At 47.7% G+C, this 25,848-nt stretch overlaps 1 protein-coding gene across 1 annotated transcript in view; it reads left to right on the top strand.

Moving 5' to 3' along the window:
* Positions 1–1,192: 1,192 nt before the first annotated feature.
* The window catches only part of NAB1 (NGFI-A binding protein 1), a gene marked incomplete at its 3' end in the record, with an annotated part of 29,084 nt that continues 4,428 nt past the window's right edge, over positions 1,193–25,848 (top strand). The window contains exons 1-3 of the mRNA XM_015422702.1: positions 1,193–2,023; positions 12,675–12,808; positions 14,684–14,735. Of these exons, the coding sequence (XP_015278188.1) occupies positions 1,205–2,023; positions 12,675–12,808; positions 14,684–14,735 (1,005 nt within the window). The remainder of the gene's footprint in view (positions 2,024–12,674; positions 12,809–14,683; positions 14,736–25,848) is intronic.

Below are 25,848 nucleotides of genomic sequence, written 5' to 3'. Positions count from 1 at the left end.
CCCTATGGGGGAAAGGTTGAGGGATTTGGGAATTTTCATTCTGGAGAAGAGGAGGTTGAGGGGGGACATGTTCTTGAAATATTTGAAAGGCCGTCACTTTGAGGAGGGCACAGAGCTGTTCCTGTTGGCAGCAGACAACAGGACTCACAGTAACGGGTTTAAATTATGGGCTGAAAGATACCGGCTGGATATTAGGGAATTTATTTTTTTTACAGTAGGAGTAGTTCAACTGAGGAATCGGCTGCCTAGGGAGGTAATAAGCTCCTCTCACTGGCAGTCTTCAAGCAGCGGCTGGATGAACAGTTGTCAGGAATGCTTTAGGTTGATCCTGCATTGACCGGGGGGGGGGGGTTGGACTAGGTGGCCTCTATGGCCCCTTCCCACTCTGTGATTCTATTATTCCGTTCTGTGATTTTGGGGCTGGCTCCCCTCTCATGCTTCGTTTCAGCTCTGTTTGAGATTTCTGTTTCCCTTCAGATTCTTGTAGTTCAAACCCTATTGTATTGTTCATGGCATGCCCCATCCTGTTAATGAGACTTGTCTTAACTCTATGTAATCTGCCTTGATTCTCAGTGAGAAAGGTGGATTATAAATAACCAAATAATAATCCAGGGGTGGCCAATCTGTGGCTCGGGAGCCACATGTGGCTCTTTCGCGTATATTGTGTGGCTCCCGGCAGGGTAGCTGGGGAAGCGAAGGGGAGATATACTTTTTCTCCCTCCCTCCCTCTCTTCCTTCCCCCTTCTCTCCCATCTATTTGCTTTCTTTGCTTCTCTCTCTTTCTTTCCACCTCTTTCATTCCTTCTTTCCACCTCTCTCTCTTTTCTCTCTTAGACAAATAAATATCATTAGAAAACAAATCAATATAATTCAATATCATTATCAATATCTGTTTTTACCCCTTTTATTTCTGGCAGTCTCATTTAATGTTAATAAAAAGCAAATTCTCATATTTGTGTGTGCAATACTTGTTCATGTCTTGCGGCTCTCAGACCTCTGACGTTTATTCTGTGTGGCTCTTAAATTGAGCAAGTTTGGCCCCCTCTGTAATAATCCAAAGAAAAGTCCCCTGTTTGTGAGGAAGCCTCCCTCTCCATCGAAACCCAACAAACGTTTGGAACGAACGTTGGCATCGGAAACCCGCCTGAAAATTGATATTCATTTTGTTCCTCTCTTCCTGCTTTCTCAGGGTGTTCCGTCCACAATGGCCACAGCGTTACCCCGGACCCTTGGAGAGCTGCAGCTCTATCGAATCCTGCAGAAAGCCAACCTCTTGTTCTACTTCGATGCCTTTATTCAGCAGGGAGGGGACGACGTCCAGCAGTTATGCGAGGCGGGAGAAGAGGAATTCCTCGAAATCATGGCCCTCGTCGGCATGGCTAGCAAACCGCTTCACGTCCGAAGACTTCAGAAGGCTTTGAGAGACTGGGTCACGAATCCAGGCCTTTTTAACCAGCCTCTTACTTCCTTACCGGTCAGTAGCATTCCAATATATAAGTTACCGGAAGGATCTCCTGCTTGGTTGGGAATATCATGCAATAGTTATGAAAGGAATAGTAATACGCGCGAGCCTCACTTGAAGATCCCCAAATGCGCCGCGACGACGTGCATTCAGAGCGTGGGCGCAGGGAAGTCGGACAGTGCGGGGGCACTGCCGCTGCAGAGCGGCAGTGAACAGAGACTGTGGCACGGCCACCACGCCACCGAGAGTGAACATAGCCTCTCCCCGGCGGAGGTTGGCTCTCCAGCCTCACCAAAGGAAAACCCGGAAACCTTGGACACGGCGGCGGCGCTGTCGGTCACCGAGTGCGTCGAGCGCCTGGTCCCCACCCTCCCCAAAAGCGACCTGAACGAAGTGAAAGAACTGCTGAAAATAAACAAGAAGCTGGCCAAGATGGTGGGCCACATCTTCGAGATGAGCGATGAGGACCCTCACAAAGAGGAGGAGATCAGGAAGTACAGCGCCATCTATGGCCGGTTCGACTCGAAAAGAAAAGACGGCAAACATCTCACCCTTCATGAGGTAAAAAAAAACGATGCGGGCGAGAATCGTTTCTCTCCATTCACGTTCGGTGTAGTTGTCAGAGAGGTTATTTTTTCCCTCTCCTGACAGATCTCCGATTTTCTAGACGTTCAGTCAGCTCTGCCCAGCCTTGTCAGGTCAATCACTGTTCTCGAGTCAGAAAGTCTTTAACAGATTATTTGTGCTTGTACGGTTTTCAGAAATGCATCATCTCACATGTGAATCACCAGGTATCGTTTTTCCAGAAAGCAGGTTACATAAATAAAACGGCGCTTAAAATGACATGTTCGGAGGCACCTTCTCTGGCCTCGTGTTCATAACGGACAACTAGGCAACTGCCACTCTGTTTGATGCCGGCAGTGCGTTAAGTGATGGCTCTTGAAAGGGGTTAATTGGTGAAGATCAGTTGCTTCGTTTCAACGTTGTGATTTTCCTGTTGGGTTGATGTGTTTACAGTTTGGCCTAAGGTCTCCCAGCAGATGTCAGCGTTAGCATACTCTGGGGTGTGGCAGCTGCCAGGGCCCAGGGTTTCCGGCGGGGCCCAATGCCGCCAGCATCCCCTGCCCACTCACTTCCTGGCTCTCTAGCGCCCATGCTCCCTGATGCATGCAGTGTGCAGTGCCACTGGTGAGAGGGCTGCAGGTGGCTATCAGTATGGGCAGCGCGACTGATTGCAACTGATAATGAAGCTCCAGACAATGCGTCCTCCTGGACTGAATAGAGATCTAGGTCTCCTCTCTCATTACCAATTACCAGTGGGACTTGTGAGCAGAAAAGGGAAGGTGGGAGGCATGCAGGTGGATAGAGGGGAAGGAAGACATGAGTGCCTGATGGGGAGGCGAGGGGAGCCCAGGGAATTCTGTGCTTGGGGCCGTCCAAAACCTGGAACCAGCCTTGCCTCACAGAGTTTTGTAATTAATCTTCATCACAGCCCCAGCGTGAAACTCTTGTTTCCTGAGGAAGACTGCAGCTAGTCCAGGGGTTCTAGATTGAATGCCTGTCAGTATAGATAGCATTGAATGTGAATGCTACTTTAGAAGTATTTCTTGTATAGAAGTATTTTGCATTGTAGTTTTCAAATCCAGACTAACAGTCGTACAGGAAGTAGGCATGATTTTGTTAGCCTTGTTGAAGTATAGTACTTTAGTTGAACAAGCATACATACAAAAACATAGGGTTGGATCCAGCCATCTTTTCCCCCCAGTCTCACCCAATTTCCCGCCGTGCTACAGTAGAAAAGAGAAAGAGTTCAGTAGCACCTTAAAGACTAACTAGATTTGAGGCAGGGTGTGAGCTTTCGTGAGTCACCGCGCACTTCTTCAGATACAGCTAGAATGTGAGTCCATTATATCTAAGAGTGATTTCAGATGCTGAATGACGTTAGCAGGCAAATGGCAATAGCAGGTGAATGACAATAGTAGGCGTGATTGGTGTGATATGCAGAGGGGTAGTAGGCGTGGAGAAATCAGCATTGGTATTATTATTGTATGGCAGAGTTGCACACAGGAAGCATATAATAATATAAAATACATAACCAAGTTGATGGGTATGCAGACCTATTGGGCAATCCCCATCAGTAATGAGACAGGAAACCTAGGTCTCAATTCAGTCCAGGAGAACGTATTGCCTTTTTTTTTTTAAACTTTGTGTTTATTATAATTCACCCCCCCAAAAGCACATAACAATGCTATTGCAAGACTGAGGATAAACCCAACCGAACAAAATCCGAGAGACAAAACAAAAAACCCTTGCCTTTGTACAAACATCAGCCAGTTCTAGAGTTAAGAACAAAAGCAGTGCTGAAATAATCTAGTGGCAGAGTTCAGAACCAGGACCATTTGAAGGTGGACGCATTGTCTTGAGCTTCATTATCAGTTGCCATTCATCTTGATCTACCTCTATGCTGTGGCCACCGTCCCATGTGGCTTTTGTGCATTTAGAGAAGAACATAAGAACATAAGAGAAGCCAATGTTGGATCAGGCCAATGGCCCATCAAGTCCAACACTCTGTCACACAGTGGCCAAAAATACCAGGTCAGAAAGGGAAAAGGGGGAAAAAACTGAACTTAAAACTTAGAATTCAGAACCTAAAAAGGTTAGTCAAGGATAGAAGAGGGCCAACTCTAAAAATCATACAAAAATATACATATATTTATTACACACAAATTAAAATAACAAAGAAGGGCCCATTCATACCTCACAAACAAATATATATATACAAACATACAAGGGCTAATGAAGTAGACCTAATGCGTTTCGGCCTTTACAGGCCTTCCTCAGAGGTCTAATACATATAGAACATATAGGCTGATATATAAAAATATAGGCAATCATACATATCCAAAATATGCAATAAAGACCAGAGATCAATTGTTCCAAAGTATAGCCACTGGGAAAGGAAGAGAAATACAAAAATACAAATGAAGCCTCCAGTGTAATCACATGTCCAGTAGTCCTTCTCTCTGGTCTACTATATATTCTTCTAAGATTGTACAGCCAACTGTTCCCAATGAAGGTTCCTTAAGTTAAAAGCAGTGTTGATCCAAAAAAATGTTGAGCCTATATAGTAGATTCAGGGTTAAACAATCCTTATATCTTAGAAGAATATATCAGCCTATATGTTCTATGTGTATTAGACCTCTGAGGAAGGCCTGTAAAGGCCGAAACGCATTAGGTCTTGTATGTTTGTATATATATATTTGTTTGTGAGGTATGAATGGGCCCTTCTTTGTTATTTTAATTTGTGTGTAATAAATATATGTATATTTTTGTATGATTTTTAGAGTTGGCCCTCTTCTATCCTTGACTAACCTTTTTAGGTTCTGAATTCAAAAATACCAGGTGCCATCAGGTGGTCCAGCAGTGGGGCCAGAACACTAGGAGTCCTCCCACTGTTGAGCCCCCCAAGCACCAAGAATACAGAGCATCACTTGCCCCCAGACTGAGAGTTCCTATCTATAGTAAAGGTAAAGGTTTCCCTTGCTTGAAAGCCAGTCAAATCCGACTCTAGGGATGCGTTTCCAAGCCAAAGAGCCAGCGCTGTCCGAAGACGTTTCCATGGTCATGTGGCCGGCATGACTAGACACCGTGGCGCACGGAACGCTGTCATTTTCCCACTGAAGCGGTACCTATTTATCTACTTGCAATTTCTTGCCTTGTGGCTAATAGCCACTGATGGACCTCTGCTCCATATGTTTATTCAATTCCCTCTTGAAGCCTTCCATGCTTGTAGCCGCCACCACCTCCTGTGGCAGTGAGTTCCATGTGTTAATCACTCTTTGTGTTAATCCCATGTGTTAATCCCATGATTCTCAGCACAGCCTTTTTTGGTGTGGTCAAAGAGGAGGATGCCTCCTTGCTTTTTCCCTGGCAGTAAAGTTGTCGGGATCCATCCCTGAACCAGCATTTCTTCCTTTGGCAATTTTGCAAGATTTTATTTTCCCCTTGCAGCTTGGAGGACACTAGTGAAAGGTCTCTGTGACGACCCCTTATTTGGGGAGGTCTGGTTTCCCTTTAAAAGTGTTCTTTATGTTTTTCTCTACTGGGTAATCCGGCTGCCACCAGGAAATTTATAAGGCTTTCCAAACCTTTATGCTTTACTATTTCAATAACAGGGTAGGTGGATAGAGGGTTTTAGGCATTCGAGGTACTATGTGGTTCCTGGGAAGGATTCTTTACTGAGCTGGTATACTTGAAGGAAATAGGATTTATTTAAAGAAAGCATAAATGCGAGGGTAAACAATGTAAACAGTACTGGGAATGATTTGAACAAATCATTCTCCTTTACTGACAGGGAGGTTTCAAGCAACTTTGTAACACTTTTCACTGTACTTTTTCCTAGACTCTCAGCTTTCACTTGTAACTCCTATAACACAGAACTGAATGTCTCTCCTTTCACACACAAATATTTAACTCATAACTCTTATATCACACAAGACTGCTTCACAGGGATAAGTCTCCTTCCCTCCGAGACAGAACTTAACTGCCTTAACTGTCTTTCTCCACAGTCATCTCACTAACTGTCACTCTTGACAGACATTAATATCATCCACACAGCATCACTTCCAAAACCCCTCCCCCTCTCTGTCACTCACCAATCACACCACTTGCCTGTTTCAACCACACTAGACTTTCATACAGCTATGCATCCAAACTTTTAAAGACACACCCACATATAAACAAGGAATCGTTACAGTCTCCTTTTGGGAAATGCAAGAAGAAGGGGAGGGGGGAACAGGCACCACAACAGTTGCATCCAGTTGAACATCCTTAAACCTGTTGAAAGTGACAGATGCGTCCTCATATATTTGTGGGGCTGCAGCCCAATTTGGTTGCAAACTGGTGCGTTTGGATTAATTTCAAATGGCAAAGCTCAGCTGGTGCCTTTTCTTTCTTTCTAAAGTCTGTGGTCAAGCCCAACTTGTGGGTTTTAAAAAAGCTCGTTAGATATGCATTTTTAGAGGAATCACCGATCTTGCATCGTATGACTAATATAGATTTGGTGCATAAGCACTGAAATGGTTGAAAGATGGGACGAGATAGTCACTGCATGTCGAGCATTCTTGGATTGCTATTGTATCTTCAGGTGGGTAGATGGCATGGTATAGCTCGGTCATATCAGATCACGGAAGCTAAGCAGGGTTGGTACTTGGATGGGAGACCACCAAGGAAGGCTCTGCAGAGGAAGGCAGTGGCAAACCACCTCTGCTTCTCAGATCTTTGAAGCTAAACAGGGTTGGTACTTGGATGGGAGACCACCAAGGAAGGCTCTGCAGAGGAAGCCAATGGCAAACCACCTCTGCTTCTCAGATTTTGGAAGCTAAGCAGGGTTGGTACTTGGATGGGAGACCACCAAGGAAGGCTCTGCAGAGGAAGCCAATGGCAAACCACCTCTGCTTCTCAGATCTCGGAAGCTAAGCAGGGGTTGGTACTTGAATGGGAGACCACCAAGGAAGGCTCTGCAGAGGAAGGCAATGGCAAACCACCTCTGCTTCTCAGATCTCGGAAGCTAAGCAGGGTTGGTACTTGGATGGGAGACCACCAAGGAAGACTCTGCAGAGGAAGGCAGTGGCAAACACCTCTGCTTCTCAGATCTTGGAAGCTAAGCAGAGTTGGTACCTGGATGGGCCAACCACCTCTGCTTCTCAGATCTCAGAAGCTAAGCAGGGTTGGTACTTGGATGGGAGACCACCAAGGAAGGCTTTGCAGAGGAAACCACCTCTGCTTCTCACTTACCTTGAAAGCCCCTTGCTGGGGTCATCTTAAGTTGGTTGTGAATTGATGGCACTTTACACAAGCACGTTGTATCTTCACATTGGCAACTTTTTAAACAGCAGAGTAGCCAACTTTTTGAGGGATGCCGGTTTGTGCCGAGTTCATTTGATCATTAACTGAGAGCAAAAACTAGGTTCTGTGGTTGTGGGGGAAAAGCTGTTTGTTTTGCATGGAAATAGGTTTTGAATTTAGGCTGAGGTGTTTGACCATGGGAATTTAAGTTACTTAAAATTCTCATGTTTTTAAAAAAACCGGTAGGATAGTTTGTAGACTACCGTCCTCTTTACTAGAAGCTGACAAGGAACCAACAGAACCAAGTTCCCGAGGGCAGTTGCTTGAATCTTGGGAGGAATCACTTTGGTTCAAACCTTGGAAATTCTGCCCCTGTATAAAATTTTATAGCGAGAGAATTCCTAGCCCACAGTTGAGATTTTGGTCCACTTAAATTTTGGAACTGGTGTTTTTTCTTCCATTTCGTTCTATGTTATGGCACCTCACAGTCCGTTCTTCTGACTCCAGTAGCCCCACCGCCCCCCCCCTCGGGGAGAGATGCACACCACAGGCAGGCAGAACATATCTTCAAGGACTGTTTCAATGTGAATAGTTGAGGTCGCAATTAATATTCTGTAATGTGTTTGATAATACATTTGTTAGATCGCACTAACAAGACCCGTAGAGTGATTTCAGCAAGTGATTCAGCTTTATTCGAACAAGCACACAAACGCATTCAGAAATCAGAACAACTTAACATTGGAGCTGGGCTCCTTTTAAACATACCGGGCTAATATAGCCACGCCTACTATTTACATAACAACCAATCAGATTGCATAGATAAAGACGAATCAGTGTCCTTCCCGCTCAGGGAACAGCTCTTCTGTGATTGGTCGCTGTTTTGAAGCGACCAATAGATTGTTCGTACTGTCGGAGCCTTGGCCGGCTCGAAGCTTAACATGGGAAGTGTATTGAGCGATTCATGTTATGTTGTCAGTACATAACAACATTATTAAAGATTTCAGTGTTTTCAGTGTTACGGAGTTGAACTTAATATCCGTGTACGCTGCGAGGCCTGTTGAAACGGTGAAACTTTCTGTCCAAATAATTTTTCTTTTCTTCAGTGTAAACGTTTTGCTTTCAAATTTCAACCTCTCAGATCACACAAGTTAAGACGTGTGCTAAAGTAGCATTGAGTTGCCACAGTCTGAAGCTCTCTCTCAAGTATTTGGTATAGTTGCAGTTTCTCATATCTTTAAATTCCAGTATATGCTGAATAGTACAAGTTAATATAGAAAGTAACCTGTAAATGTTGCGTGTTACGGCATTAAAGAAGTAAGATAAGTAGGGTTGGAAGATACTTGGAGATTTTGGGGGTGGAGCCTGAGGAGGGTGGGGTTTGGGAAGGGGAGGGGCTTCAACGGGTATAATACCATAGAGTTCATCTTCCACAGTGGCCATTTTCTCCAGGTAAACTGATCTCTCTCAGGGGATCTCCAGCCACGACCTGGAGGTTGGCAACCCTAAAGATACGTCTAGGAAACTCTGTATTGTATATACAAATATACATATATACAAATGCGATTTTGGGTTGTATCGATAGAAGTATAGTGTCATAAGAACATAAGAGATGCCAATGTTGGACCAGGCCAAAGGCCCATCCAGTCCAACACTGTATCACACAGTGGCCAGAAATACCAGTGCCATCAGGAGGTCCACCAGTGGGGCCAGATCACACAAAGTGATACTGCTGCTTTACTCTGCTCTGGTTAGACCTCCCCTACAGTACTGTGTTCAGTTTGGGGCACCACAATTTAAGAAGGATAGAGACATGCTGGAACCTGTCCAGGGGAGGGCAAGGCAGATGGTGGTCTGGAGACCAAGTCCTGTGAGGAAAGGCTGAAGGAGCAGGGAATGTTTGGCCTGGAGGGGATATGACTGAGAGGTGATAGGATAACCATCTTCAAGTACTTGAAGGGCTGTCCAATAGATGATGGTGCGGAGTTGTTATCTGTTGCCCCCGAAGGTCGGACCAGGACCAACGGGTTGCAGTTAAATCAAAGGAATTTTCGGCTAAACATTAGGAAGAACTTCCTGACAGTCAGTGCGGTTCCTCAGTGGAACAGGCTACCTCGGGAGGTGGTGGGCTCTCCTTCTTGGGAGGTTTTCAGACAGAGGCCAGATGGCCATCTGACAGCAATGTGGATTCTGTGAACTTGGGCAGATCATAAGAGGGAGGGCAGGAAGGGTTGCCTCAGTGCTTAGTTCTTGTGGCCCCATCTTACATGCTGATATGCTCAGGGAAGTACCGATTGCTACTTTGGGGTCAGGAAGCCATTTTTCTCCAGGCCGGTTTGGCCAGGGATCCTGGAGGTTTTTGGTCATCTGGGCGTGGAACAGCGGTCACTGCGAGTTTGGTATTTGTGAATTTGTTGGTGTGGTATTTGTGAACTTCGTGCATTGTGCAGGGGGTTGGACTAGATGACCCTGGAGGTCCCTTCCAACTCTATGATTCTATATTTAAATTTCCCCCTGAATGTCTGCTTTTTTTTCTGGATGGAAAAAGCTGGGAAATTATTCCCCTCCCCCATGCTTTCAAAATTTCTGGGAAGTTTGCCTTTCTTTTGCTTCATTTGTGAAGATCTGTTGGGTAATGTTCATTGTCAAGGTAAAGATGTGTCAAAGCATGCCGAGGAACTTGAGACCATTAGAGGATGTTATTATTTTGACCAAAATTCCTTGGGTGTATTACGTGGAAAGAAATTTGCCATTTTTGCCATGGCTGAACTCTTGGTGGCAGTTCTAACTGAGACAGATTCCCTTGTGCTTAAGATTGGATTGTGTGTGGCACCTGTAGATCATTCGATTTGTGTACTAAACTACGTATATCCAGGGGTCATTTCGTAGAAAAAGAGGTTCAGGAGCTCATTAGCATACCTTATTTGCATATGCCACACCCCCTGACATCACCGGAAGTGTGTCAGAAGGCAACACCCACCGCTCAGGCTCCACTGGACTCTTTTGGATTGCTAGCTATTGGGGGGGGGGGAGGACGTGCAGATCTGTCCTCACAGAGGAGAGAGAGCTTGTACCTGAATAAAACTTGGTCTTAAAGGTGCCACTGGACTGTTTTGGGGGGGGGGGGCCTCTGCAAGTTACCTGGCTGCTTCTTGCTCTGACTGAAGGCTGCTGAGAGCAGGGGGTGGGGCTTGTTACATGTGCCCGCCCCCTGGGCTCTTTACTGCCGGAGCTGCGCTCCTGCAGGAAATGACCCCTGCGTATATCCTACCTTTCCTTTGTGGTTTTGTGCTTGGAATGGGTTTTTAATGCTGGATTTTCTTAATGTTCCTCTGCTGCTGTTTTATCATGTTTTCTTTGGTAAGCTGCCTTGGGCACGTTCCCTGGAGAGGCATCCTAGTAATTTTCTAAAATAAAGAGGCACCTTACAAATTCAAAAGTAGAACATATAAATTACATTAAAAAGCCCAATGGTGCCCTTCTCCCCGTCCCAAATGCCCGTGGCCTTCACCCCAGTAAAAGCCCTAGCGCAAGCGTCCCCCAGCCTTTTGGAGCCTGCCGGCACCTTTGGAATTCCGATACTGTGTGGTGGGTGCAGACACAAAATGGCTGCTACAGATCGGCTTTACGGAAGGCAGAGCCAACCACAAAATGGCTGACACAACTTAATCTTCAGTCACACGGTGAAGACCCTTGTGCTGTGGTGGCAGATGCTGCCAAAAGCAACGTTCTTAAAAATCTGCGCAGCCAATCAGAATCCTTGCCGGGCAAAAGCTCCATCTGGGCTCACCCACTTTCTAAAGACACTTGGCTGGTATAGCGCTGCCAGCAGTGTTCCCTCTAAGCTGAGTTAGTGTGAGCCAGTTCACCGTTTTTTAGCCTCCGGCTCACACATTTTTTTGTCTTAGCTCAGGAAGGATGGCTCCAGAGCAAACTAATTCATGCAGAAGCCAGATCGCTCGCTCACAACTTTGATGTCAACAGCTTACAATGTAGCATTTTTGCTCACAAGACTCCACAGCTTAGAGGGAGCATTGGTTGCCAGGTCCCCCTGGCTGCCAATGGGGGATGGGGGGTAGGGTTGCCACATCTGGTTTGTGAAACTCGTGGAGATTTGGGGATGGACCCTGGGAAGGACAGGGACCTCAGTGGGGGTACAATGCCGTAGAGTCCACCCTCCGAAGCACTCCTTTTCTCCAGGGGAACTGATCTCTGTAGTCTGGAGATGAGCTGTAATTCTGGGAGATTCCCCAGGGTCCCACCTGGAGGCTGGCATCCCCTGGTGGGCACTAGGAATGGTATTGATGGGTTCCATGGCACCCACGAGCACCATGTTGTCGATCCCTGCCATAATGGCCTTGCAGCACCTCCTAAAAACTTCTAGTGATAGCCCCCCCCCCCCCGGAGTCCCTAAAGGTGGAAACTATATTCAAAGGTGGGCTACTTTTAAGCAGAGAGACGGCCAGTGGATGCTTGCTGTTCCTTTTTGAAGATTTCATCGCAAAGGGCTGGATTTGACATCTCCCACTATTCACGATGTTCTGAAGTTTCTCTGCGATGTTTAGACTAGGGATGGGCACGAACCAGTTCATGAGCCGACATTTGGCATGAATTTGGCCTGGTCCGTAGCCCCCTGAACTGATGATTAGAGAAGGTACCTTCCCCTAACATTTTCTGGACTTCTGCCCAATTTGGCTGTTCGGGCCGTTTCATCCTAACAGCGGACGAGTGCACCCGCCCTGCTGTTAGGCTGAAATGGCTGGAAGTGGGGGAAGTGAAGCTGTTCACTGAAATGGCTGGCAGCCATTTAAACCTAACAGTGGGGTCTGTCCATCAGCCGTTTAACCCTTCCCGGGTTATTCCCCCCCCCCCTTTCTGAGAAAGGGGGACCCGAACTGGCCAGTTTGGTTTAGGATTTTTTTGCTTGGTTTGGAATTCGGTTTGGGATTCAGTTCGCTGGAATCAAACTGGAATTTTTGGGTTTATGTCCATCCCTAGTTTACACCAGCTGTGCCATCCTTTGTTATGTGCAGTACATTTTAAAAAAACAAGATTCTTTGCTTTTAAATAAAACTGCCTGTCTCTGGTTAGCGGCTACGGCTTAGTGCTAGTTTGGTTCAAAGGGGATTTTAGCATAAAGATAGTTTGCAACAGTACAATTTTTTTGTATGCACAATATGTCCTTTCACTATAAATGTTTGTGATGGTAACTCTTGAGTGTCACATTAGCAAACGTCTCAGGACACAAGGAGAATTCTCTGTGTGCATCTTCGCTAGTGCTCTGCAAGTTGCAATACCTTCCTGCAGCCATTTAGATCTCTGTGCGTCCAGTAAAGGCAACAAAACCTCTCTTGTCTTCTGCTTTTAGCTCACTGTTAATGAAGCGGCTGCCCAGTTGTGTGCGAAGGATAACGCCTTGTTGACCCGGCGGGACGAGCTCTTTGCACTGGCGCGGCAAATCTCTCGAGAAGTTACGTACAAGTATACTTACCGGACCACCAAGTAAGCACCACGGTTTTAGCAACCTGATTGTTTAACTGTGGAGTATTAGAAATGTCTTTCCGTTTTCGTTCCTTGGTCAGGTCTGACTTTCAGAAATCTGGTTTGCACGTAGGCCGAAAGGTCCCGAGGGATTGCAGGGAAGCAGAACTATTTCTGCTTTCTCAGTATGTCTATAATATAACCTTTGTTGTGGCTGTAAGGACATACAATTTGCACGACTGCTCTCCCCCTTTTCCTGAGTTGAAAAGATTGAGCCACTGATATGCATTTATATAAAATGTTTATTTTTAAATTTTATTTATTTATTTTGGCATTTTTACCCCGCCCTCCCCGCGAGCGGGCTCAGGGTGGCTTACAAGGGGCATAAGCCCATACATAAAACCAGATAAAACAATAAAATTATGAATAATAACAGTAACAATAACAATAATAAAGTGCTTTCTGTAAACAAGATGGTCTTTGAGTGGTTTTGATGGCATCAGTCATTTCCTTAGATCCTTCCCTTGGGGGTGATACCGTCCAGTAGATAGTCCAAGCCAATCCCACAATGTCAGTGCCATACAATTCATGGCGGAACTTCCAAGGCCGTTTCCTAATCCCGATGTTATCGCCACCATTGGTGGTGGCGGCGGCGGTGGCCCCTATGTGAAAGCCTGGCGGAAGAGCTCCGTCTTGCAGGCCCTACGGAACTGCATAAGGTCCCGCAGGGCCCTGATCTCCTCCAGGAGCTTGTTCCACCAGGTAGGGGCCGCCACTAAGATGGATCTGGCCCTGGTCGCAGCAAGCTTTGCCTCCCGGGGGCCTGGAATCACCAAGCGGTGTTGGGTCCCCGACCGAAGTGCTTTTGGAGGCAATGTTCCCTCTAAGCTGTGTGGTTTTGTGAGCAAAAATTCAACTTTGTGAACTACTGGCATTAAAGTTGTGAGCGAGTGATTTGGCTACTGCATAAATCAGTTTGCTCTGGAGCCCTCCTTCCTGAGCGGAGACAAAAATGTGTGAGCCGGAGGCTAAAAAACTGTGAGCTAGCTCACACTCACTCAGCTTAGCGGGAACACTGCTTGGAGGTATATGTGGGGAAAGGCCACCTTTGTTCCCCATGGAGCTCAGGGTGGCTTAGAACATAGGTAAAATATACAACATAAATTACACTTAAGAACATAAAACCCAGAATTTGAAATCACAACTCAGGACTGCTAGTAAATGTAACCACATGCAGTCCTAAATAAAACTATTTCCAACTGCCTCCTAAAGATCAAAAGGGAGGGGCCAGGGAGGTTGTTCCATGATCGTGGGGCTGCCACTGAAAAGGCCCTGTCTTGTGTACCCACCAAATGGGCTTCTTTCATTGGTGGGAGAGTCAGGAGGGCCTCTCGGTGTGATCTTCGCTCCTGGACAGGCGCATCAGAGCCACATGTTGTGAAGTACACGTATTGGGTGCATTCATGCTTTTGAAAGTGTGTTAAAACCAAGCGTTAAACCAGGGCTGATTTCGCACTAGAGCTGCCTCTATGTTGCGCCGCCGTTTGCCCCGATACTATTGGTCAATTTCACACCCGAAGCTGCAGGGCTGCATTTTGACTCGTGGCTTCGCCCGATTTCCCCCGCAATTTCGTGATCCTGTTTTTTGAGGATCACGAAACTGCGGAGGAAATCGAGCGAAGCCGCGGGTCAAATGCAGCCCCGCGGCTTCGGGTGTGAAATTGACCAATAGTATCGGGGCAAACGGCGGTGCAACATTGAGGCAGCTCTAGTGCGAAATCAGCCCAGGAATTTGGTTTACTGAACTTCTCCCTTGGAGGCAAGGATTTTTCAAAATATTTTTTCCTGAACTGTGGCCATAAATTGATTAAAAATGTATTTTTTTTCATCTCCTAGGTCTAAATGTGGAGAAAGGGATGAGCTGTCTCCAAAGAGAATTAAGATAGAGGTATTGTATTTTAACTTTTTTTCTGTTCAAATGCAATTGCAAAAAATGGCTGGTGTGTCATATCTGTTAACGCATCATTTAAAGAGCAGCTGACATGCGCGCGCACACACCCACCCTTAAAACATCATGCATCCAGAATGAAAACTTATTTTGAGAGTCCAACAACAGGATGATTAGAAGAGCAGGGAAAAGAAGGTTGTGGAATCAGAAGTTTGTTGGCCTCTAAATCCCGGTTCAACACAGAGGGTGTGACTGCAATAAAAAAGGCCAACGCTATGCTGGGGATTATTAGGAAGGGAACTGAAAACAAATCAGCCAGTATCATAATGTCCCTATATAAATCGATGGTGCAACCTCATTTGGAGTACTGTGTGCAATTCTGGTCACCGCACCTCAGAAAGGATATTATAGCGTTGGAAAAAGTGCAGAAAAGGGCAACTCGAATGATAAAAGGGTTGGAACACTTTCCCTATGAAGAAAGGTTAGAGCGCTTGGGGCTCTTTAGCTTGGAGAAACGACGGCTGAGGGGTGACATGATCGAGGTTTACAAGATGATGCATGAGATAGAGCAGGTAGAGAAGGAAGTCCTTTTCTCCCTTTCTCACAATACAAGAACTCGTGGGCGCTCCATGAAATTGCTGAGCAGTCAGGTTAGAATGGCTAAAAGGAAGTCCTTCTTCACCCAAAGAGTGATTAACACCTGGAATTCATTGCCACAGGAGGTGGTGGTGGCTGCAAGCACGGATCACTTCACCTGCTGGCTTGTTATCAGAACAGTTGCTTAAGCTGGCAGAAGTGATTAACTTGCAGCGGCTGAGAACTGTCATCTAAAGTGGTTGACAGCTTGCAGTTTAGAGATCTATCCTGGTAACAGCTTTCTATTGGCTAAATGGCTTTTCTTTCTGCACTGAGGACTTCAGCCCCACCAGGGAAAAAGATTGCCCCCCAAGCCACAAAATCCTGGCTATGGGTCTGCTTGTAGTGAATCAGAGCATGAGTCCCATCAAGGTCAGCATTGTCTACTCATAAGAACATCAGAGAAGCCCATGTCGGATCAGACCAATGGCCCATCTAGTCCAACACTGTGTCACACGGTGGCCAAAAATACCAGGGGCCATCAGGAGGTCCACCAGTGGGGCCAGAAGGACACTAGAAGCCCTCCCACTGTTGCCCCCCCAAGCACCAAGAATACAGAGCATCACCTGCCCCAGACTGAGAGTTCCTACCTATACCTTGTGGCTAATAGCCACTGATGGACCTCTGCTCCATATGCTTATCTGATTCCCTCGTGAAGCCGTCCATGCTTGCAGCGGCTCTCCAGGGTCTTGGCCTGAGAGGTCTTTCCCATCACCTACTACCTGGTCGTTTTTTAACTGGAGATGCCGGGGATTGAACCTGGGACCTTCTGCATGCCAAGCAGAGGCTCTTCCCCTGAGCCATGGCCCATCCCAAATAGAAATAGACCCCCGCTAGATTATTAGTTATTTTGGTCATAGCTGACAGAACATGCTACCTATCTGGGAAATAAAATTAGTGAAGTGGTTGTTATATCTGATCCCTTTGTCATTAGGAGTTGATCAAGAGTGTTGGACTGGATGGGCCTTTGGCCTGATCCAACATTGGTGTCTCTTATGTTCTCTTATGTTCTTAAGTCTGCTCCTGAAAAGTAAATGAATGCCGTGTCACTAATCATGGATTCCAATACGATTTTCTGGTCTTTCAGTGGTTTTGCTTTGAGGAATCTGTCTCATTGTTGGGTTTTATTTTTGCATGTCTTGTTAAATTAAACAGTTGCTTAGATGGAAGTCCTGTTCCTCGCGGAGCAGCATGGGACCCTAACATAAACTATTTTACTTGCTGCGTGGGTGAAACAAGCGCACTCTTTTCAGATTACCCCGAGGACTGTTGTTTCTTTGTTCAGCTCTTCCTAAGCACATGCAACAACATACAGAAAGCACATTTGGGAGAGGTCTTTCCTGTCTAATGGAACTCCGGGCCATTAGGGAACGGTGTTCCGGTATTCAGACATATTTTTTTTTGTTTTGACTTCAGAGAGGATGAGTAAAAACAGAAAGCACATGGGGAACTCTGCTATGTGGTGGTGAAAGGCACTGTCAAGGTACAGCCGACATATGGCCACCCCGTAGGGTTTTCAAGGCAAGAGATGGTTTACCGTTGCCGGCCTCTGTGTCACAACCCTGGACTAGATGGACTATTGGTCTTATCCAGCAGGGCTCTTCTTAGGAAGGCCACAGCCTCTGTGCACTGTCAGTGTTGGCTGCCAGACGAACTGGTCAGCCCCCATATGAGACAGGATGCTGGACTAGATGGACCACTGGTCTGATCCAGCAGGGCTTTTCTGATGTTCTTAGGAAGGCCTCTGCCTCTATGCCCTGTTGTCGGCCCTCCAGAGGAACTGGTTGACCCCTGTGTGAGACGGGATGCTGGACGAGATGGACCACTGGTCTCATCCAGCAGGGCTCTTCTGATGTTCTTAGGAAGGCCTCTGCCTCTATGCCCTGTTGTCGGCCCTCCAGAGGAACTGGTTGACCCCTGTGTGAGACGGGATGCTGGACGAGATGGACCACTGGTCTCATCCAGCAGGGCTCTTCTGATGTTCTTAGGAAGGCCTCTGCCTCTATGCCCTGTTGTCGGCCCTCCAGAGGAACTGGTTGACCCCTGTGTGAGACGGGATGCTGGACGAGATGGACCACTGGTCTCATCCAGCAGGGCTCTTCTGATGTTCTTAGGAAGGCCTCTGCCTCTATGCCCTGTTGTCGGCCCTCCAGAGGAACTGGTTGACCCCTGTGTGAGACGGGATGCTGGACGAGATGGACCACTGGTCTCATCCAGCAGGGCTCTTCTGATGTTCTTAGGAAGGCCTCTGCCTCTATGCCCTGTTGTCGGCCCTCCAGAGGAACTGGTTGACCCCTGTGTGAGACGGGATGCTGGACGAGATGGACCACTGGTCTCATCCAGCAGGGCTCTTCTGATGTTCTTAGGAAGGCCTCTGCCTCTATGCCCTGTTGTCGGCCCTCCAGAGGAACTGGTTGACCCCTGTGTGAGACGGGATGCTGGACGAGATGGACCACTGGTCTCATCCAGCAGGGCTCTTCTGATGTTCTTAGGAAGGCCTCTGCCTCTATGCCCTGTTGTCGGCCCTCCAGAGGAACTGGTTGACCCCTGTGTGAGACGGGATGCTGGACGAGATGGACCACTGGTCTCATCCAGCAGGGCTCTTCTGATGTTCTTAGGAAGGCCTCTGCCTCTATGCCCTGTTGTCGGCCCTCCAGAGGAACTGGTTGACCCCTGTGTGAGACGGGATGCTGGACGAGATGGACCACTGGTCTCATCCAGCAGGGCTCTTCTGATGTTCTTAGGAAGGCCTCTGCCTCTATGCCCTGTTGTCGGCCCTCCAGAGGAACTGGTTGACCCCTGTGTGAGACGGGATGCTGGACGAGATGGACCACTGGTCTCATCCAGCAGGGCTCTTCTGATGTTCTTAGGAAGGCCTCTGCCTCTATGCCCTGTTGTCGGCCCTCCAGAGGAACTGGCTGGCCCCTGTGTGAGATAGGATGCTGGACTAGATGGACCATTAGTCTGATCTAGTAGGGCTCTTCTGATGCTCTTATGACATTCAGAGGTGGTTAGCCATTGCCTGCCTCTGTGGCATGCCTCTTGTATTCCTCGGAGGTCTCCCAGACTCCTTTGGGTAGTGAAGCACAGGGTATAAAACCAACTCTTCTTCTTATGGAAGGCATCTTTTCTCCGCTTTGCAGCCAGTTGCAATTTTTAAATTAATAGTATAAAAATCCATAAAACCTTCCTCCTCTCCTGGATTTTTACTCTTGTAGCTATTAAAAAGAAGGTGTTTTTGCAGCCTGCCGGTGTAGCTGTATGCTACGCTACAATGAAACGATCGTTTATGACTGATAACATAATTTCGACTAATGCCAATCGGACATTGAAAGCGGGTGGGCAGCCTTTGTGTTGGGGGCATCCGGTATGTGAGGCAGCCAAGCAGTCCTTATTTTGCTGCGGAGATGAATTCCCTCTGCTGGCGTAGATTTCCAGTTGGGTTAGCATTTGAATACATGGTCTGTTCTGGTGGAAAATCCTCTTTCACCATGCAATTTTAATTTTCTAAGGGGGAAACATGCTTTTATGTGATCAATTAATCGTTCTTCACACCTGCCTTGAGCTGCTGGGGGGGGAGGGGATTGGTGAGCTCTAAAAATGTGTTTAAATAAAGTAAGACGTGGAAAGTTCTCAGAAGTCTGGTTAAAAACGTGTTGGGGGTGGGGAGGGGGGGTGCTTTTTGCTGGTTCTGTTGCTTTATGCTGTTACAGAAAGATTAAGGCGGAATGTAATGCTATTCAAGCGTGGTAGTTCTACTGGGATTAGTATTTTTGCACTTATACAGTTGGGTTACAAAACATCTGGAAAATAAATAAAATAAACACACAAACACGGGTCATTTCGTAGAAAAAGAGGTACAGGAGCTCATTAGCATAACTCATTAGCATAACTCATTTGCATATGCCACACACCCTGACATCACCGGAAGTGTGTCAGAAGGCAACACCCACCGCTCAGGCTCCACTGGACTGTTTTGGATTGCTAGCTATTGGGGGACGACGACGTGCAGATCTGCCCTCGCAGAGGAGGGAGAGCTTGTATCTGAATAAAACTTGGTCTTAAAGGTTCCACTGGACTGTTTTGGACCAGGGGGCTGCAACTTACCTGGCTGCTTCTTGCTCTGACTGGGGGCTGCTGGGAGCAGGGGGTAGGGCTTGTTGCATGTGCCCGCCCCCTGGGCTCTTTACTGCCGGAGCTCTGCTCCTGTGCGCTCCTGCAGGAAATGACCCCTGTGTGTGTGTGTGTGTGTGTGTATAAAAATTCAATTTATACCCCGCCCTACCCCACAAAATGTTTTGATCTTCACAAGCATGTGTTCTTTTTTAAAAAAAACCCTCAGATTTGTTTCTGGGATAAGAACATAAGGACATAAGAGAAGCCAGTGTTAGATCAGGCCAAAGGCCCATCCAGTCCAACACTCTGTCACAAAGTGCCGAAATACCAGGTGCCATCTGGAGGTCCACCAGTGGGGCCAGGACACCAGAAGCCCTCCCACTGTTGCCCCCTCCCAGCACCAAGAATACAGAGCATCACTTGCCCCAGACTAAGAGATCCTGTCTATACCTTGTGGTTGACAATCGCCTTCCCTTCCTCTCCCCACAACAGGCACCTTGTGAGGCAGGTGGGGCTGAGAGAGGTCTGAGAGAACCGTGACTGGCCCAAGGTCACCCAGCAGGCCTCGTGTCTCAAAGTGTCTGACAATGGCCTTCCCTTCCTCTCCCCACAACAGGCACCTTGGAGGCAGGTGGGGCTGAGAGAGTCCTGAGAGAACCGTGACTGGCCCGGGACAGGCCTCGTGTCTCATAAGAACATAGGAGAAGTATTGTGTAGTGGGTTAGCCGCATGAATGAAGGACGCAAACCGGCATGGTCCAATGCACGCTTTATTAGTACACAACAAGAGAGAGATACTAACGGCCGGCTGGCCAACTATATACATCCTTGGGGCCACACCCCTGGGTCCCGTTGGTGGGTTTGAATCTCCCGCCACGGTTCCCATTGGTTCCCCAGTGGAAGGACTAGGATCCTAGTCCTCATTGTTCTCCCAGAGTCAAGCTCTGGGGAGTTCGCTGGCCCCTGGTGGCAGTCAGCGGACACAACAAGAAGCCAGTGTTGGATCAGACCAATGGCCCATCCAGTCCAACACTCGGTCACACAGTAGCCAAAAATACCAGGGACCATCAGGAGGTCCAGCAGTGGGGCCAGGACACTAGAAGCCCTCCCACTGTTGCCCCACCCCCAGATTGCATTTGCTGTAGCCGTACTCCAAGTTTTGATCAGCCGCCAGTATGTTGCTAATAGGAGATGTGGAAATGGTATAGTATAGCCCAGTCTTGTCAGATCTTGGCAGCTAAACAGGGGTGGGAGACCACCAAAGAAGACTCCGCAGAGGAAGGCAGTGGCAAACCACCTTTGTTTAATCTTTCCCTTAAAAACCCTTTGGGGTTGATATGCGTTGGCTGCAATTTGACGGCCTTCGCACATACACATTTTGACCTGGTGGTATTTTTCAATAGCTTGTCATTATTTACCCGTGTTGAAATAGATCCAAATGCATACACTTTTTCTTTTTTTTACAGGCAGGCAGCTAGTCTTTCTTATGTTTGATCATTTTGTTCTTGTTCAAACTCCCCCCCCCCCCCCCCCCCCAGTATCTTCTGCACCAGTCTCTGGGAGGAAATAAAATGGTTTTTAATACTTGGATACTTGGGAATAAATGGGGTTTAGATATTTCGTTCTCCCACCGCCCTGAACGCTTTGGTTCTGTTCTGATGAAAAACTGAAGGCGCTTACGTCCTTCCCCTCTCCTGCATTTTATCCTCACAACAACCCTGTGAGGTAGGTTAGGCTGAGAGTGTCTGGCTGGCCCAAAGTCACCCAGCGAGCTTCTATGGCAGAGTGGGGATTCGGACCTGGGTTTACGTAGATTCTAGTCTGACACTTTAACCACTACACCACACTGGCTTTCAAAGAAAATAAGTACATGTTGAATCAGGTCAGTGGCCCCCAGTCTGTGTCACACAGTGGCCAAAATCCAGGGGCCATCATAGGAGGTCCACCAGCAGGGACAGAACTCCAGAAGCCCTCCCACTGTTGCCCTCCAAGCACCAAGAATACAGAGCATCACTGCCCCAGATAGAGTGTTCCATCTGTACCTTCTGGTTAATAGCTACTGATGAACCTCTGCTCTTAAGAACACATGAGAAGCCATGTTGGATCAGGCCCATGGCCCATCCAGTCCAACACTCTGTGTCACACAATGGCCAAAACCCAGGGGCCATCAGGAGGTCCACCAGCTAGGCCGGAACTCTAGAAGCCCTCCCATAGCTGCCCCCCCAAGCACCAAGAAGACAGAGCATCATTGCCCCAGACATAAGAAGATAGAGAAGCCATGTTGGATTGGGCCAGTGGCTTATCCAGTCCAACACTCTGTGTCACGCAGTGGCCAAAACCCAGACGGTATCAGGAGATCCACCAGCAGGGCCAGAACTCAAGAAGCCCTCCCACTGTCACCCCCTAAACCTGAAAATACTCTGAATTTTTGTTGCTTAGTCAGCAACTGTGGGAGGGCTTCTGGAGTTCTGGCCCCACTGGTGGGTCTCCTGATGGCACCTGGGTTTTGGCCAGTGTGTGACACAGAGGGTGCGTTCAGACGGGGGCTTTACATCGGTTAGGGTGCCGGTTCCAACCGGTGTACTCACCGGCGTTCACACAACGAACATCTGCCTCCTGTCCCTAACCGGTGTAAAGCCCTTTACACCATTGCACTCTGCCACTAGATCCCAAGTGGTGGTAAACTGAGTGCAACGGTTGTAAACGCTGTACCCCAGCGTCTGATCGCTCTCCACCGTTGCACAGCCATTTCCGTCGGAAGCCTGAGGCTTCCGGCTTTCCCCCGCCATTTAAAAAAAAAACTAAGCAATATGTGCTCGGGCGAAGCTTCGCCCTGAGCGTTTGTTTTTTTAAAAAAGAAGCCCTTACTTCACCTATCCGGAGGAGTCCGGGACTACAGGGAGACCAGGTTGGGCTTTAAACTTTAAAGGTAAGTCCTTACCTTTAAAGTTTAAATGTAATGGGTTTTTTTTGAGCATGCGCAAAGATCGCCATTCTGTGAATGGCTGCCTATGCACATGCTCAAGCTGTGTATATATTAAAAAAACTCGCCGACGCCCGCAGCGTGTGACCGGGCATTCATCTATGGGAACCGCAAAATGGTTCCAACCGGTGCAGTTTATGCCGGCAGAAAGCCCCCGTCTGAACGCACCCAGTGTGTTGGACCGGATGGGTCATTGGCCTGATCCAACATGGCTTCTCTTATGTTCTTACATTCTTAAGTCAGAAGCTACTTGGTGGCTGCACAGTTGCACAGATATACACGTAAACCTAAGAATTCGTTCGATACCCAGTTGGATAATTTTGTTAAAAAATAGTCTGAGTGTTTGTAACTTTTTGGAACAATAAGTTCCAAGATAAAGCTTCTCAATGTGCGCTTTTTGATAGGATCTAATTTTTTTAATGTTGCCGTTTACGTTAATAAAAAGAAACGACATGAATCCGGAGAAGAGTAATAGGGAATGACTTGGTCATGGAGCAGTTCCTGGGGGGAAACGTCCTTTTGATTTCTTCTTCAGTTTTTGTTCCTCATTTTTTTTGCGCACGATCCTGGCGTGGTAGCAGGAGGGCAGTATATCTCGGTGAGAAAGGCAAGCCATAAATGAAGGAAATAAACAGCCCTCAAAACGCTGAAATAAACGTTTTGGAAGCTGCAGGCGGCTATCCCATGACTGGAAATCTGACCCAAAAAACCCCCAACATTTATTTTCCTCAGGGCAGGACTGAAGTACCAGAGAACCCGGCCTGTGACTATCTTGGCTTTTCTCTTGTCAGCCCCACACCCCTTCCCCAGCAGTGGGTGTAAAAAAAACGACTGCCAATTTGATCTTTTCAGGCATTTAACACCTCCTTTTTCAGAGGTAAAAATGACTGCCTTAGGCATGATGTGAAATGATTCCCCCCCTATAATAGGAGCACTGAAGAAAAGAAAAAAAAGAAGAATGTCAAGATCGAATCTCCTCAGCGGCGCTTGTGTGGGCAAACCTACAGACTGCCTGGTTCCCGCTAACCACCCTTCTAAACCTCTCTCCTCTGCAGGAGCACCCCAGCTTCACCGAGGCAGTACAAAAGGGGGGGGAGAATGGCAAATTACATCCAATTACCTGTAAAAGCCTTTTGCTTTCCCCCCTTCCCCACCCAATGCGACCTCCCCCCTTTGGTTGATGGGAGTGGGTGGGTAAGATGTGGGAAGAAAGCGTACGGGGAAGGGGGGGAGGAATTCCTGGAAAATGACAGGCTCTGGGAGTCGAGTGGGTGGCAAAAGGAATGCAGCGAACTTGCAGCCAACGGGGGATTTGCACGTATGAACCGCTGCGGCGGTTTGTGGTCCGCCCTCCGTCAAGCTGGCCTCCTCGTTCCCTGGAGGGGGCCTGCTGTGGACCTAGTGTGGGTGTCTCTCTCCCCCTCTCCCTTTATTTTCTGTCACCTCTGATGAGCCAGTGACAACCATGGGGGGGGGGGAACCTGTTTTTGCCTCGCCGGAGAAAGCGGAGCCAGTCACCCGTGGCTTCCCCCACCTCCCCTGTTTTTTGAGTGTGTCTCTTGTCATTGTCAGCCGGTTGTTATCTTGCGCGCGTGAAGAGGTTTCCTTTCCAAATATAGTGTTGACAGCCAGGAGGAGGGAGGAAGTGCGGGGAGGCATGTGGGGCGGGTAGAGAAATATCACAGCCCTCCTGCGAACTAGAAGACAAAGGCTATCCTGAAGGCGGACTGGCAAACCCTAATAGAGGTGGAGGGAATTCTGAAATCTGAAAGGCTTTGGGGTGGGAGGAAGGCACCTAGAGGGGAAAGAAAGGGGCGAGGAGGGGAAGAAAGGCACCTAGAGGGGAAACGAAGGGGCGGGGAGGTGAACAGAGTTCGGCATTGATGTCAGCACTAGGGTGGGTGGGCGGTGGGGGACACACACAAGAAAGAGTGAACGGGCTGGGGGGGTATAAGCCCACCTACGCCACTGCCAAGAGAGAAGTGTGGGATTTCTTTCTCTCGCGCTCCCTGCAGATCAAAAGAACAGAAGCATTGCAATCTGGCGTTCATGTAGGAGAAGTGTTGGTGGAGGGGAAGAAAGTGCCCGTGGGACTGGGAACATCTGCTCGAAGAAATCGCTTCAAGAACAGCCAAGTTAGAAGGAAGCTTGGGCGTTTGTACACGCAGGGTTTTCGTTTTGTCGTCCACCCCCCCCCCACTCTTTTCCACTGAGTAGGCCACAATGGAGCAAAGAGGTGAGGACTGTTTGGGTAACAAAAGTTCTCTATCCTTTCACTATCTCTAGCCTCCTCCCCCCTTTAATAACTACCCATGAATCCACTTTTTCTCTCAATTCAGAATTGAAAGAGAAGTTGAAAAGGAGTGCTGTTGGGGGGGAAAGGGAGCTTGAAGTGAGTTCAGGAGCCGCCATTGATGGCTGCAGGGGTATTCTTGCAGGGGGTGTTCCTCTGAACCAAGGTGCATACGGGAGTAAGGGACACAGTGCCCAGCGCTAACCACTCAAGGCAATTCTCCCCGTCCTATGCAATAGCATTTTACGACATCCTATGCAATAGCATTTTACGACGTTTCCTTGTGGTTTTAATTTTCTGAGATCCGGGTTTCAAGGCCGGAGGCTTACATTAGCTGCAAGGGATAGGATGGGCCCGCTTAGGACTCTGGTGTTTTGTCTTTTTGGACTCCAGCAGTCTTGATGATGGCTATATAATTGTTCTTGCCATCCTAGAGAACCTTTACTCATCCTGTTAAACTAGAGGGAGACATCTAGCTGGTCTCTTGAGCTGGGAACAATATGGTCCCTCCTGTACAGAACCTAACGGATAAGTCTTCTGTTCCAGATCGAGCTGCCCCCTCTAAAAATGGGTTCATTCTTATGGATTTTGAGGGGAGACTAGAAACGATAGAGAAATCGAATTGACGGTTAAAGTTACTGTCTTGGAACCTGACGGGGTGGGGGGGGAGAATGCATGACTCTCATTTTTTGGGTTCCTGCGTAGGTTTGATATTTTATGTTTACAGGAAACATGAGCGCGGGAGTAACCCTTCAGGGCTACTGTGCTTTCACAGTACCAGCGGTTAAAACCCATACGAATGTTCATTGTAAAACCCATACGAATGTTCATTGTAAAACCCATACGAATGTTCATTGTAAAACCCATACGAATGTTCATTGTAAAACCCATACGAAAGTTCGTTTGGTGGTGTTCGTTTCTGTTGATCTAAACATAGATGTCCAGCCCTTGGGAAGTGGGTCCCAGGACTATGTCCAGGTCCTGCTGATCCAAGGTCAATGTATTGGTTCTCCTCTTTGTGCCAGCTCCGCCATCCTAGACAGCTTCTGTTATTTGTGTGGATGAAGAAGGAAGCATCCTAGGGGG

Source organism: Gekko japonicus, unplaced genomic scaffold (assembly GCF_001447785.1).
Source record: "Gekko japonicus isolate JY-2015 unplaced genomic scaffold, Gekko_japonicus_V1.1 scaffold2658, whole genome shotgun sequence".
In the NCBI taxonomy this organism is placed as follows: domain Eukaryota; kingdom Metazoa; phylum Chordata; class Lepidosauria; order Squamata; family Gekkonidae; genus Gekko; species Gekko japonicus.
This window is presented reverse-complemented; position numbering and strand designations above follow the sequence as displayed.